Source organism: Bactrocera tryoni, chromosome 4 (assembly GCF_016617805.1).
Source record: "Bactrocera tryoni isolate S06 chromosome 4, CSIRO_BtryS06_freeze2, whole genome shotgun sequence".
Lineage (NCBI taxonomy): Eukaryota > Metazoa > Arthropoda > Insecta > Diptera > Tephritidae > Bactrocera > Bactrocera tryoni.
Genome location: NC_052502.1, coordinates 58,863,508 through 58,879,585, shown reverse-complemented (window position 1 = coordinate 58,879,585; position 16,078 = coordinate 58,863,508). Strand labels below are relative to the sequence as shown.

At 36.4% G+C, this 16,078-nt stretch overlaps 1 protein-coding gene across 11 annotated transcripts in view; it reads left to right on the top strand.

Moving 5' to 3' along the window:
• Nucleotides 1-827: 827 nt before the first annotated feature.
• Nucleotides 828-16,078, top strand: part of LOC120776118 (protein sidekick) — a 123,280-nt gene continuing 108,029 nt past the window's right edge. For all 11 annotated transcript variants that reach the window (XM_040106641.1, XM_040106640.1, XM_040106639.1 and 8 more), the window contains exon 1: nt 828-2,188. In XM_040106641.1, coding sequence (XP_039962575.1) covers nt 2,023-2,188 — 166 coding nt within the window. In that variant the 5' untranslated portion in view covers nt 828-2,022. The remainder of the gene's footprint in view (nt 2,189-16,078) is intronic.

Sequence of the window (16,078 nt, the reverse complement as noted above, 5' to 3'; positions counted from 1 at the left end):
CAGCTTAATCAGTTAATATTTAAATGCCCTTTTTTGTAGGGCATGTTTTGAACTTATAGGTACTTAATAAGATGAATAATTTGAAATATGTATGTATTTAAACACACTGCATTCCTGTAATATATGAAGAGCTGAACACCCCTGTAAAGCTTGTTTTGAAACGAATTATTACATTGGGAAGAATATGAGTGTTTCTTTGGTCACAAACGACTGGTAATATTGATATTTAAAGTAGCACATATTTTTAAGGCAGTTAAAACCACCGAAAATCACGTTTAATGTCGTATTCAATGTTTCTTATGATGATAGCAACACCTGTTGCTATCAGCGTGTGATAATGCGCAGCCGTCATTTTTATATAGTACATACGTATTGTATATAATAGCCAAATTGTATAAACAGTTTGGAGAGCAACAGTAAATAAAACTATTTACTGGCTACCTTTCATATATGAAAGTAAAAACAACAAAATAAGCGCTTAACATAAATAAAATAAGTTATAAAGTAGAAAATCCTGATTTTGCAAAAACCATAACCATATATGATATGGTGAAATTCTGGATTCTACTCAATGTTGACTCAAAAATATAAAACTCAAAATAAAATTTATCTTGACTCAACTGTGAACGGCAACCATGATCTCTCTCCCAAACAATGAGTATATCTCGTTTTCCCCTCAATGTACGGTGGTGAGTTTCATAGTTGAGTTATTGAGCAGTGAATGTAGCGCTCACTGAAGTTCTTGTCTTCTTCGTTGCGCTGGTGGTGAATAGAATTCGTTGTGCTGTGCTGTGCGAAACACATGTGTTGTCGGAAGTTAGGTTCGCCGACGGTTTAATTGTAGACTTTTCTCAATTTTTCGTTCGGTGTGTTGTGAAAATGCAAGATGTTAAGAGTGCACAAATGGAAATATAAATATTAAATAAGTGAAAGGTGTTTTAAATCGAAGAGTATCAACGAAAAAAAAAATTAAACCTCTCGACAATTGGTATCTAATGAAAATGCTTTGATGAGTGTTCCCAAATGCTTGGATTATAAGCAGCAGTAATTAAATTGTAAACGAAATGTGTGTTTAAGTGTGTGTGTGTGACTTCTTATAAAAAGTCGACGTTTTTATAACAAATGAGAAATGAAAATAAAATATGTATAAAGCTTATGTGTTAATGCTTTTACATACATAATTCAAGTTCTGGTGCATGCATTCCATAATTAAATGCCTTAAATGAAGAAATGGGCTTGAGAATTCCAAATTAAATAAAAAGTGTACTACTGGCCGTTCCAGTATTGGTTTCTGTTTGTATCTGTGTGAATATGATGCAGCTGTGTGAATAATTCAGTGTTTATTGTTGTAGCCGTTCTTGTGAATTTGGTGAGTCGCGCGCGCACACACACAGCCAACACAAAGCCGACGCGCCGCACTTATGCGCTTGCTTGCTTACCTGAGCGCAGTCGCTGCCAAGTGTGTGTGTGACTGTGAGTAATATTCGTTAACGTGCGGAGAAATGCCGTTCCAGCGCAAGCAGGCAGGTGTGCCATACGCGATGTTGTTGTTGTGAGTACCGACAAAAACCAGTTGTTAGTTGCACCGTCGGCAACTCTCAACATTGCGCCGTGTGTTTGTGCAACGAGTTTTCGATCACCGATCTCTAAAAATTGCGAAAACGCTCACTCGCGCTCTCTAAGCGACTAACAGCGTTGCCAGTTTTCATATAAATTAAAGCAACAAAGAGGTGTATGTGAAAAAATACAAAAAATAAAGTAAACAAATATTGGCTGCCGTTTGTGAAAACAAGTAATTTTAAATAATCAAATACACAAGTTAAAGCCTCTCTAGCCTAACACATTGGGCTTGTGATCTGAATCCACAATGTAAAAGAATTGCAATAATCCCTTTCCCAAGTTCACTACACCTTCACCTCTGCCATACTGCTAAGTGCAGAAACAACAACAACAATACAAATAGCAATCAACATTTGCAGTTCGATAAATTCAAACAAACGCGAAACCAAGAAGTAGACAGCCATGGAGGAATGCGAGCGACGTTTAGAAAAATCCAATCCAGTGCTTTTCCACAACAACAAAAACTACACGACTTATAGTCGCTGTAAAGTGCCATCAAAATTGAATTTATGTATTATAAGCGGTGTCTGGCTGTTGCTCAGCCTCACTGGCAGCTGCTATTGTTCAGGTAAGTGTGTGTGAGTTTTTGTTTGTGCAATTGTAAGTGTTTGTTGGAAAATAAACTGGTATATTTTTGTCAAATGCCGGTCCAACAAAGCACAATGTCTGCTTTTGGTTACGACGGCATTACTCTAATGACTAGCAATTTATAAGGCATGCACTGACCTATGACAAAACTATTTTTGTTTTGGGGAGAACCGTGTCCATAAAATAAGTCAAGTTTTGTTACACATGTGATGATGACAGAAATAATATCGCCAAACGCTTAAATCCAATTATTGTGGAAAAATTCACGTATCTTATGCCTATATTTAGTCACGAGTGCGTGCCTAAAAGCAAATTGAACACTAATGAATAATTGAACTGTGGGTATGGTTACAAATGAAAATTCTGTATTTTTATCGACAGATATCCCATTCCGTTTCTTCCGCCAGTAATATAACGCTCAAACTCTTCCCTTTATTAAGCTTCATATGTGTTCGGTCTAAAAAAATGATCCCATTGAACTTACTTATTCTCGTCTATATGTATATGTGCAACAACGCATATGTAGCGAATAATCGTTCACCTGAAGATTTCAGAAATACGTAAAGTATTGGGTTAGGTGTTGAAAACAACGTAAACATTTTTAGAGATAAAACGTTCAAACCTAAATATAGTTTAATCTAACTCAACGAAACTTCCGAACATCCGAAAATTAGTTCGGAAGTTTCAGTAAAAACTTCGAATTAATTGAACTATACTGTCATATCTTATACATAGTGGTTAATTCGAATGTTCGTTATGAAAAGCTTTGACGATATCGCATCAAAAAGAATTGTATGTGATGTTCACATAAATCTTTTTGATATTTGTATTCCTTCCACAACTGTTTGTAAAAACTAGTTTATGAGGACAATCTTTTGCTCAGATATATAAATATTAGTAGTACATCATTTATAACACCACAAAGTTCAGTCCAAGTTCAGTTCTTTCGAGTTCTTGTAGAAATTTGACGTAGATTATTACACAAGCCATTTATACAATCTTAAAACATATTATTCGGATCGAACCACTACAGCCCGTTATACAACAATAAGTCAAATATCATTTTTTTGAACTGCGGTCGCTGTGACTCAGACAAAAATGTTTCCAATTATGTATTTATTTATGCATACACGCCATTACATATAATAAAGGTTCGCACATACATACATATATGTATGTATATGTATATACAAATTATAATAACTGCACTTAGCGAAAGTAGTTTCATTTCCACCTCTGAATCAAAAAAAGAATTAATCGATATTTGTTGCTGCGATATACTTTCATATAAATGTGAGACACACATAACAACAATAGGCAAGTAATAGTAGCGGGAAAACAGCGAAAACCATACCAACCTATTGATTTTACATAATACGTTCATTGATAACTATCATAATGTCCGCGAGAGCTCAATTAGTATTGAAAGCAAAACGCGTGTGAAATATATAATCCCCTTAAAGTAGCATTAAATAAACATTCAATAGGCATCTTCGGTTCGCCGTTTCTCTGCGCGTTTCTTCTCTCTTGTCAAAACAAATTACATGTAAAAGTAATGGGAAAGATATGAAGTTGAATTTGTACAAGAGAGTATAAGGATATTTCTTTAAAATGGCTTAGCTGTTATATTCAATGCTACGAAGTTTTGTCTTGCATATGTTAGGTCAGTTTTACTATTGTGAATGATTCAAATGACAAATAGAATATCAAACATCTTAACATGTACCTACTTCAAAAGGCTGATACTAGCTAAAAAGGATAATTGATCCAACCAGAAAATTGCTCCCATCCGCAAATTACAATCATCGAAATTCGGTGTTGCATTCGGTTGGAAGGTGATGTGGGTGTTTAGCAACGGTACGCCTTTGACTCATTTATTCGGCCACCTCCAGCAGATTAGCCGATTTTCCCACCTCAATCCATTTAACGCCGCCACTAGCAACACTACTAATATTGCAAGTATATATACACACATGTATTAACAATTCTAACATTATACAGCTGTTTGTTCTCTTCAGCCAACTTAGCAAACACCAAACTCGCATATCACTAATCCTCAAATTAAATGTATTTTGTAGGTGAAAAATATATTTTATAAAACTAGAATTTTCTGAAAGCCGTTGAGGGTTTACCTGTGGTTGAAACAGAACTCAATGATATTTGTATGAATTTCTGAAATTTCTGGTGAAATCTGCTAAAGTATATAATGTGCTAATGCTAAAAAATATTGCACAATAATTTTCATTTTATCATTTGTAAAACTATAATGCCAATATTTTATCCAACACCGAGATTCATCCTTGTTTAGTAATTTGCTGATTTCACAGTTATCGTGATTAAAATTTTGCGGCTTACTAATTGTTGAAGCGGGTTAAATTGAAATAATTTACATTTATTAATAGAAATAAATATATTTGTACATATGCAAAACCAGTTTCATTTGCCTACCTACATATGTGTTCTTAAATAATGCACTGAAGTTAGTAGTTTTAGGAGCACTGAAATATAAATATTAAATTGAAAGTTTTTTGTTCCGGGTTGAAATATTTTTGTTAATCTTTCATAATCAAAGATATTTTTAATGCAAACATTTTTCAAATCCACAAAAGTTTCGTAAGCGTATTAAATAATGTTCGTACTTGTTTAACACCTGGGCATAACTCTTATATTTTATTAATTGCAATTAAAAAGGAGAACTGTATTTCCAAATTTAACTGCCAATATTTAATACGCATTCAAAAATTTTAAGAATGATATATAGTACTTATTCAAGTTTTCCCCTATTAATAATAATAAATAATGATTCACTGTATTCTACACAGTTTGAGTGATACCCAGTATATTGAAAAATTTATTCATTATCGATTTAGAAGAACCTATGAATGATTTTGATTCTAAGGCTAGAGAAAAAGTTTAATTTGATTTCTAATGTGCTTTATTCTAAAGTTTTTGTGTATTCAAGAGATTTTGTATACATAGTACCTAAATAGAGTTGGGCGTGATTATGCTCCGATTATCGCTTGAAATATGCCACTTTGCGGCCATTTTAAAACCATAATGTTTTTTTGTGCAGTGTAAACTACAAATGCTTATTTGCCTATGGACCAATCTAAATTGCTAAGGAAATTTTATACCAAAATTCCGAAATATCTCAAGTTTTACTTAAAGCAACCCGGAACAGCGGACAGTCAGGTTTTATTGAAAAAAGTACTCTATTATGATGAATCAATTATTGCAAAATATATATACATACATACATATATATGACGAAATAATTAAATTAAACATTGGAGATGATTTTTTTTAAATTTAACAAAAAATTGTATTTGTAAGTAGTGACTCCCTTTTTCCTTCTTACAAGAAGTCACGAAATAGTGATAAGGAATTTTATGTTTCATTGCACGTAGGAAGAGAAAATTTAGTATTTTAAAGCAAGTCATTGCAACAATTTATATGTTATGGAAACAGACACGTATTGTTTTCTTCTTGGGTATTATATGAAATATTTATACCCTGAACAGGGTATTCTAAGTTTGACACGAAGTTTGTAAGACCCAGAAGAAACGTCGATCAACTTAAAAATTTATACATACGATATATAAATCATTAACAGTTTCATTGTACGGAAAGCTTTTTTGAGGAGATATCTTCAAGAAATTGGATATGAGCTATTGCCTATTACATATGTGCAATCTCAGAAAAAATTTTTCATATCGGGGAACTATAGCATAGAACTGCTATACAAACTGAAATATCGGTATTAAGTGATTGTATGGCAAACATTTTCATTTAACTACATATCTTCAACAGGGCTTCAATGGGCTTTTTCTCTGATAATGGTGCAATCTCTGAAGAAATTGTTCAGATCGGATCACTACAGCATACAAGGTGCGTTCCAAAGTAAACAGGAATTTTTGAATCTTACGCCCCCTGGTGGCGCCATTTACATATATGTCGACTGGTGCGTTCGAATCTGCTCTATATCGATTGTCCAGTGATAATTCCATGACATTTCATTGATTGGAAGTGAAGTTATTGCGTTTTAAGTGTCAGTATTTGTGTTATCGGTGCGAAAATGAGTTTCGAACAAAGAGCCAACATTAAATTTTGTTTTAAAAATGGTAAAACTTTTATCGAAAAGTTTCAATTGACTAAATAAGTTTATGGCGATGATTGCCTATTCCGTTGCAGAGTGCACGAGTGGTTTCAACGTTTTCAATTAAAATCCGTGATCACCGGAAATTTCATCGAAACTGCGCGTGAATTCATTAAAAATTAACCGAAATCATCATTGAAATTCATGGAAATAGAATTGAACATCTCCAAAACATCGATTTATCGCATTTTGATCGGACATTTGGGCTTACGAAAGGTGTGTGCATGGTTTGTTCCGCACAAATCGAATGACGACCAAAAATTACTCAGAAACCAACATTCGAAGGACGATTATTTGACCAAAAATCACATTTTAACCATTAACCACTCCCAGTATTCACCTTATATGGCACCGTGCGACTTCTTCCTTTTCGAAAAAATGCATTTTCCCATGAAAGGTAAGCGTTATGCAGACGAGAGGCCATTCAAAAGGCTTGCACCGGCATACTGACGGTCATACCGGCCAACGAGCTTCGATATGCTTTTGGACAGTGCAAAAAGCTCTATTGAAGCAGAAGGAGACTATTTTGAATAAAATAAATTGATTTTGCCGAAGAAACCATTTGTTCTGTTTTTTTTAAGTCCTGTTTACTTTGGAACGCACCTTGTATATCTGCCATACAAGTGTATCGATCATCAACGATCAATCACCTTGTATGGAAAACTATTCTGTTTGACAAATTATCTTATCGAAATTTAGAATGGATTAATTTCCAAAACAATCTCTTATTGTATTTTTCAAATTTGACCGCTATAACATATACTAGCTCTCATTCAAACTGACCGAGCAAAATATAGATAAATATGAAAGATATGTTTTCCCTTATTAAGTAACCTCAATTTGACTTGAATGTTGTTTATGTCAAATTAGCCGCGAACTATAAGACTTTTTCTGTTAGAAGGAAACTGTTGGCAATTTAGTTATGCATATAGTTGCTAAAAAATCACCTGTAAAGGGTATTATAGCTTCGGCACAACCGAAGTTAACATTTCTTCTTGTTTTGTTAGGAAGTTGAGCTTACTACCATATGTTATATATAAATGTATGGATTTGTGCAATTCATTTTGTGAAATAGCTGCTTTGCACGTATGCACGTTTTACTTCTTTCAGGAAAACTTTACAAACTTTTATCGTATACTAACAAAGCAACAATTTTGAAATTTTCACGCTTACCTGCCTTACACCACTCCACTACAGCAGAGCTTGTGCACGAAAATTAATTGAGATCTCTAACTACTCAACCGACAACGCTTTCGCGTCGCTTCAAATGGTAATTCTTGGAGTGAATGCTGTCTGCGGTTGCTTTGTACTCTGTTGTAGTGTTATGTTACAATAATGCATAGCTAACGGTTTTGTCATCTAAGTAAGCATACATGTCTTCCAAACATTTTGTTTATTTTCTTACAAGCACTATTATTCAAAATAGCGCTAAGAAACAACTTTTTCGTTACAAATTGTTTACCATTGAGAAGTCAAAATTACAGATATGTAACATACCAAAGTACATACAAATTCTTTTTACAAATTCGTATGCACACACATCACGAACTTGGTACCTAAACCTTCTTCACAATGATATGTACCTGAAACTAAACCTAAACCAAACATAACATAACTCCAATTTCTGACAGAGCGAAGCAGTAACGACTTCTGACAACCGGCGCCCATTTGCATTTGAATTCCATGCGGTCAGCAATCATTTCTCGCAGCTACCCAACATGGCCAGGTGCACGATTGGCACATCTGTTGCACGCTCAAACGTCAAGTAAACGTTATCGTAGGCCACAAAGAAACTACAAGCATACACTGTGAAAGACATATGTATGTATCTAGGTATATGTGTGTGTAGTAAAGAGTCGTAGAATTGACGAAGGACAGTGCAACCAATTGCGCCTTCAGCTATTTCCGGTACTTTTTTGTCTGGTGAATAAATTATGGGGGATATGATATTTGCCATTTTTTCAGCACATAAGGGAATAATGACATAAATGCGAAATTCGATCTTAAGAATTTTTCAACTGGAGACTTTTGAAGCGTCGATCAAATTACCAAATTCTTCAAAATTTAGAAAGAAACTATGTTATTTTCGCTATTACTGTAGAAATTGTACCTGTTCATTTATCACAAATGAGTAAATGTCTTTCGTTTCTAACAGTATTATTTGTCAATATAGTGTTCTCAAATAAAGTCTTGGTAGTAAAAATATCAACTTTTTAATCAATTTTATATGAGTATATTCATGTGATAGTGATCCTATAAGTACTTAGCGTATAAACGAGAAGCAAAATTTTTTGGAAAAATTCTATTTATTTCTCAACACAATCTCATCTGAGCTTGATACTAGTTTTCCCCCAACTTCTTTAACCGGTCTGACAAATACGTTCTCTGGAGGTATACTATACAGGCCATCTGGAGAATACGGTAAATGGGGCAGAAGTTCGTAGTTTAATTTGACCTATTCGGTCATGGCGACGGCGGAGATGTGAGCCGATGCCTAGTTATACAAGGAAAGCACTTCTTTCCACCATATGGCAATTTTCTACAATTTGCGGAGGCATCAACATCCACACAAAGAAAACTTACTGAATTTGATAAAGATAGGTTTTTGCGGGGTTCTTTACTCCTCTGTCCTTATATCATTTCGCAAGCATTACATCTTACCATTTTTATTGTCTTAGTTTGTATATTTACAAGAACTCAGGAAACAGAACAAAAAAGGAAGGTGACTTTTGAAATATTTTACTGTACCGCGTCCTGGCTTAAGCGCGTACTTCAGCTTTATGTTTCGTCACATTTTCATATGCCCATTTTTTCGAATATACGACTACTTTAAGCCTGAAAGATGAAAACACAAAAGATTAAAACAACTTTCAAGGACGTGACCTACCAGTGGGCATATTCGCACTGCTATAATAAGAAGATGCTCGAGTGCAGTCACAATTTCAGCCATAATACTCTCGCACCTTAATGGGCTTTATGCTGGCCATCTGACTTTTGTTGCCTAATAAACTACCGCCACTACAAGTTGGCAATTTTAGAGAACACATAACAGTTCATGCGAGTAACGCACCATGGCAATGGTTACAAATGATATTGTCGTAAAGCGAAATTCACTTTGTTTTGCATTTTTACCTAACATTCTTGCAAACAACTTGAATTTCTCCAGTCCGTTCGCTTGCCTAGCCATCTCAACTGAGCCAATACAGTGCCATCAACATGTTCAAGCCATTATCCTGCCCTGCACTGTGGTTTTCCTAACTGTCACACTAATTCGCCCGAATAATGACTTTTTGCTTCTAGTTTAGGCCTTAATCATTGAGTTACCGTTAATGCTGAATGTTGTGATTATTTGCAAAGTTTTATTCGACACTTGGCTTTGCTCTGTTAATGATTTTTTATTGAGTAATTAATTTATCACTTGCTACTCAAGAAAGCTAAATTTATTTTAAAATGGATTCAAAGTTTCGTGTCAAAGTGTTACCAGTTGAGTTAAGTAAAAGCATGTCTCCATTAAATATTGATAATATTGAAAAGAGTACTCGTATATACAAGTAGAAAAGATTATGATCAGAAGTAATTGCTACAAAACGACAGAGATAGATTATATCCGTTTTAAATAACAAAGAAAATTATTATTTTAATTGTTGTGTTTAGATTCTATCAGCAGAATTTAGCCCATATTGGTAGTAACACGGATGTCGCACTTTATATTTCGTGATTTGGCAATCCTAGTGTTGCAATGAGGCAACTGTGTCGTTAAGTTCGATATTTCTGATGTTATACAGAATGTTTTAACATACTCTATTCGTGTGGTTTGTAGTATCTGAAAATATTCATCTCGGCCAAAAAATGGGATTATATCGCAAACATTTTAGCGCGATTATTTTTTTACGACTTTCGACGCGGATTATCTCAGCAACAGTGCATCGATACACTTAATTCAATTTTTATCCATGAATCGAGTCGATGTCATTTAAAAACAGTTGTTTATGCTGTGCGCAAAGTTGCAAGATCGTCTTGTGATCTATCGGGAGATTTACACAACTTGTAGGCATTAGTAGAACCATATATTTAATATTGCATGAACATTTCATTGTAGAAAAATTTTGTTCTCGTTAGATCTCTCGACAAAAAAGGTTCGTGTCGATTGGTCGAGACAAATGAAAATAGAATACGATAACGGTGTTTCGAAACACGTCTATGACACCATGACAGGTAATGAGTCGTGAGTTTATAGTATATAGCTCGAAAGTAACCAGTCGATTACATGAGTGTTTGAAAATGAGCCGAATCCAAAAAAAGCTGTTCGATCACGAATCATTTCCAAGCAAATGATTGCCTCGAACGACTTCTTTATATTCCTGTAGGAATAAAATAAACTAAGAGGTCAATGTTTTGCGTCACCTAAAGATCATTAACTTATATTTTATTTAAATAGGCGCACAATTAATCTAATCTATCTGTTTTAATTAATAATTTTTTAATTTCTTATAAATGTAATTTATATAATTTCTTTTAATTATTTTAATAAGTAAATTAACCTAATTGCTCAGCAGATGTTCTTAGGACCTTACTATTCCGCCTATTTCACGCATATACATATGTATGTACGTTACCTCAACTCGCAAATAAAGACCGTTTGCTCAATCCCCCGGCACAAATAAACACAAAATTTAATATAAATAAAAGATAAGAATTGAATACTGTTCCAGTCATGAATATACATACTCGTATTTGCCTTCTAAAGGTATATACATACATACATATGGTATATGTATATGATATTTAAGCAGCGCAAACAACTATCTATTTGGCCCTTCATTTTATCAGAAACATAGAAATCTACTTAAAATCATTTATATGGCTAACTGTTCTCGATAGAAATTGAGCAATAGACAAAATAATTGTTCCGTATACTCACATATATGTATGTATTTGTACATAGACACAGATATTTTGTATGCTTATTCCAGTATTAAATTCTTATACATATGCACATATTTATTTACATTCATGTAGTATTTATGCGCGATTATGTCAGACACAAATAAAAGAAATTTTTAATCGATGTTGCAAGCAAAATATTTGTCAACTTAGTCATATTTGACGCACTATTTTGTGACTTTAGTTGAAGTTAATAGTTGGGTCAAACCACGTCAAGTAGTCCATGAAAATTTCGAAAAATCTCCGATTTTGAAAATTAGCAGTTCATTAGGAAGGGGACTAGACGCATACCCCGTGATTTAATATTTCGTAAAAACTCTGTTTTTTGTTTAGGATATTGAAGGTTGAAATTTAGAGGACGATAAAATTGTAAAATTATTTTCTCATAAACTTCTTCTTCTTTATTGGCGTAGACACCGCTTACGCGATTATAGGGCGCCAGTTGTTTCTTCTTTTCGCTACGTGGCGCCAATAGGATATTCCAAGCGAAGCCAGGTCCTTCTCCACTTGGTCCTTCCAACGGAGTGGAGGTCTTCCTCTTCCTCTGCTTCCCCCGGCGGGTACAGCGTCGAATACTTTCAGAGCTGGAATGTTTTTATCCATTCATATGACATGACTTAGCTAGCGTAGCCGCTGTCTTTTAATTCGCTGAACTATGTCAATGTCGTCGTATATCTCGTACAGCTCATCGTTCCATCGAATGCGATATTCGCCGTGGCCAACGCGCAAAGGACCATAAATCTTTCGCAGAACTTTTCTCTCGAAAACTCGCAACGTCGACTCATCGGTTGTTGACATCGTCCAAGCCTCTGCACCATATAGCAGGACGGAAATTATGAGCGACTTATAAAGTTTGGCTTTTGTTCGTCGAGAGAGGACTTTACTTTTCAATTGCCTACTCAGTCCGAAGTAGCACCTGTTGGCAAGAGCAATCCTGCGTTGGATTTCCAGGCTGACATTGTCGGTGGTGTTTAAGCTGGTTCCTAAATAGACGAAATTATTTACAACTTCAAAGTTCTGACTGTCAACAGTGACGTGAGAGCCAAGTCGCGAGTGCGACGACTGTTTGTTTGATGACAGGAGATACATATTTCGTCTTGCCCTCGTTCACTGCCAGACCCATTTGCTTTGCTTCCTTGTCCAGTCTGGAGAAAGCAGAACTAACGGCGCGGATGTTGAGACCGATGATATCAATATCATCGGCATACGCCAGCAGCTCTACACTCTTATAAAAGATTGCACCTGCTCGATTAAGTTCTGCAGCTCGAATTATTTTCTCCAGCATTAGATTGAAGAAGTCGCACGATAGGGAGTCGCCTTGTCTGAAACCTCGTTTGGTATCGAACGGTCGGAAAGGTCCTTCCCGATCCTGACAGAGCTTTTGGTGTTACTCAACGTCAGTTTACACAGCCGTATTAGTTTTGCGGGGCTCCTTTTCGTGCTGTCGAAAGCAGCTTTGAAATCGACGAAGAGGTGGTGTGTGTCGATTCTCCTTTCACGGGTCTTTTCCAAGATTTGGCGCATGGTGAATATCTGGTCGGTTGTTGATTTTCCAGGTCTGAAGCCACACTGATAAGGTCCAATCAGTTTGTTGACGGTGGGCTTTAATCTTTCACACAATACGCTCGATAGAAACTTTTATGCGATGTTGAGGATTCTTATCCCACGGTAGTTGACGCAGATTGTGGGGTCTCCCTTTTTATGGATTGGGCATAGCACACTTAAATTCCAATTGTTGGGCATGCTTTCGTCTGACCATATTTTACAAAGAAGCTGATGCATGCTCCTTATCAGTTCTTCGCCGCCGTGTTTGAACAGCTCGGCCGGTAATCCATCGGCCCCTGCCGCTTTGTTGTTCTTCAGGCGGGTAATTGCTATTCGAACTTCTTCGCCTTCTCCTGGCGTTGTACTTTCACTGCCATTCAGCAGGCTGGAGAAATGTTCTCTCCATAACTTAAGTATGATCTGGGCATTGGTGATTAGATCACCATTGGGGGTTCTACAAGAGTATGCTCCGGTCTTGAAACCGTGCGTAAGCCGCCGCATTTTTTTGTGGAATTTTCGAGCATAACCCCTGTCGGCCAGCTTATCAAGCTCTTCATACTCACGCATTTCGGCTTCTTTCTTTTTCTGTCTTCAAATGCGTCTCGCTTCCCTCTTCAACTCTCGGTATCTATCCTCTCCCGCACGTGTTGTGGTCGATCGTAACGTTGCGAGGTAGGCAGCCTGTTTTCTCTCCGCTGCAACACAGCACTCCTCTCGTACCAGCTGTTCTTTTGCATTTTCCGAAAACCAATGGTTTCGGTTGTAGCTGTACTTAGGGAGCTTGAAATGTCGCACCACAGTTCTCTTATAGCCAGTTGTTAACGAGTGCTCTCAGAGAGCAGGAGTGAAAGCCGAGTAGAAAATCGTTCGGCTGTCTGTTGTGATTGCAGCTTCTCGACGTCGAACTTTCCTTGTGTTTTTTGACGTGCGCTTTTTGCTGCACAAAAGCGGGTGCGAATCTTGGCTGCAACAAGATAGAGTCGATGTTAGGACCTAGGAGCGTACGCACGTCTAGAACACTGGAGACGTGTCTTTCGTCTACCACAACATGATCGATCTGGTTGGTGGCTTTTCGATTCGGAGACAGCCAGGTAGCTTGATGTATTTTCTTGTGCTGGAATGTAGTACTACAGATAACCATATTTCGGGCCCCGGCGAAGTCGATCAGCCTCAACCCATTTGGGGATGTTTCGTCGTGGATACCTTCTTTGTCCACCCTGGCGTTAAAGTCGCCAAGCACGATTTTGACATCGCGGCTGGGGCAACTCTCATAAGTGAGCTCCAAGCGCTCATAGAGGCATATTTGGTCACATCACAATCAACCAGCTGGACAGCGGCACCTTCCCAATTAAGGGACCGGACATTCCAGGTACATGCTCTCATTTCGTAGTCCTTATTTCGTTTGCCATGGTCGTCATCAAATGATGGGTCTCTCATCCGAAGCTGATTGTTAATATTCATTGGTATGATTTTTTACGTGGCGAGTCCCAAACCCAACGCACAACCCTGCGGAGGGGATGTTTCGCCTTCGAAGGGATGTTCTTAGTCTACCCAGAGGATACTTGGTCAAAGACCGGAAGTCGTGAGCTGATTGAGTCATATGTAAAAGAATCGTTTCTGGCCACTCCCAAGTGAATGGCTATCAGAGAACTTTCGTCGCTTGCGTGAACTTCTACACATGACTCCATGACTCCATTTTCATAAACTACTGGAGGTAAATCGATAAAATTTTATGAAGTCAAAGAAAAATGTTCGTGCTATATTATAAATATTTTTTATGGTCCTTTTGTTTAAATAATAATATTTTACATAATTTTTTGTTAAACAATTGATATTTTTTAAGTGTTCTTCGCGCTAAAAAAAAATTGAAAAGTATGTGACACAACGCGGAAAATATTCACCTTTAATAATCTGCAAAAAAAATTTTGTTCATTCATACCATTCCAAAGATATTGAATTTTTGTCCTCCTACCTCTCTTAAAACGTATGGCACAACCATCGTTGCGCAGTGTGCTCATAAGCTCCCGACATCTGTGCCGCAAGAAAAACATTAGCGCATTACGCAACGATGGTTTGCCATGGTTGTGCCATACGTTTTAAGAGAGGTAGGAGGACAAAAAATTCAGTATCTTTGGGATGGTATGAATGAACAAAAATTTTTTTGCAGATTATTAAAGGTGAATATTTTCCGCGTTGTGTCACCCTTTGGCTAATGCTTTGGTACATTCCTGCGATCAAATACGCCTTAAAAGAAGAGATATGCCTGCGTACTAAGGAGCAACGACTTTACATATCTAAACAAAAGTCTAACGGTGTGATATCACACGATCTTGGTGGTAAATCGACTGGCCCAAAACGTGAAATTATCTGCTTATAGAAGTGTTCTCTCAATACACGTGATCTGTCAAAAAAGGCTATTAAAAAAATACATCTACTTGGATCATTCGTTTTAAATACATACATATGTAATATATGTTAACATGGCAAATGTTAACAATTACTAAATAAGTAATAACACATAATCAGCAATAATTAGCAAATCATAGCGGAAATGCATCTTTAGTTGCACAACATTTCCCACAGTAAAAGCCAGACGCTTTCATCAGCATAAAAGCTCATTTTTCGGCGTGAAGCGGAAATCCAACACGCGCAACCGAAATAAGCCAATTCGGAGAATCGGCAACAAAGTCAGCAGTTGGCCGGTGCAACGTAGCTTAGGTTTTAAGTAAATTAATTCTTAAGTTTAGTCTTAGCTCTGTAATGAAACGAACAACAAATAAAATTTTTTTTTAAAAGAAATTAACGTCAAATTTCTTAACTGGCGCCCAACGTGGGGCCTTCGCTAGTCGCGTTTCGTATCAATACAATTCGCGGGTGTATCCACAAGTCTTGGTTAAAAAGTTTGTGCTGTCGTGATTCTCAGCGGCTACCATTAGAAGACAAGGATAATACTTACCACCCCATAGACGGCGAAGGCTTGGGCTAGGACTCAACAGAAGTGCAGGAAAAGAGGCCCCCTAGTCGCCAATAGCAAACGGGAAACGCAAGACGTTAGCCGCCTGCCCAGGAGAATGTTCCTGCTACTAGAGTAAGAATTAATTTTAAGAATAAATATTAATATATTCACATATGTAAAAGAATTTTTAAAATATAAAAAGTGAAACTGTTTAATGTGAAACAAACTATGTTTAAGAAATCTTTAATGCAAAGGTGAACATAATTTAA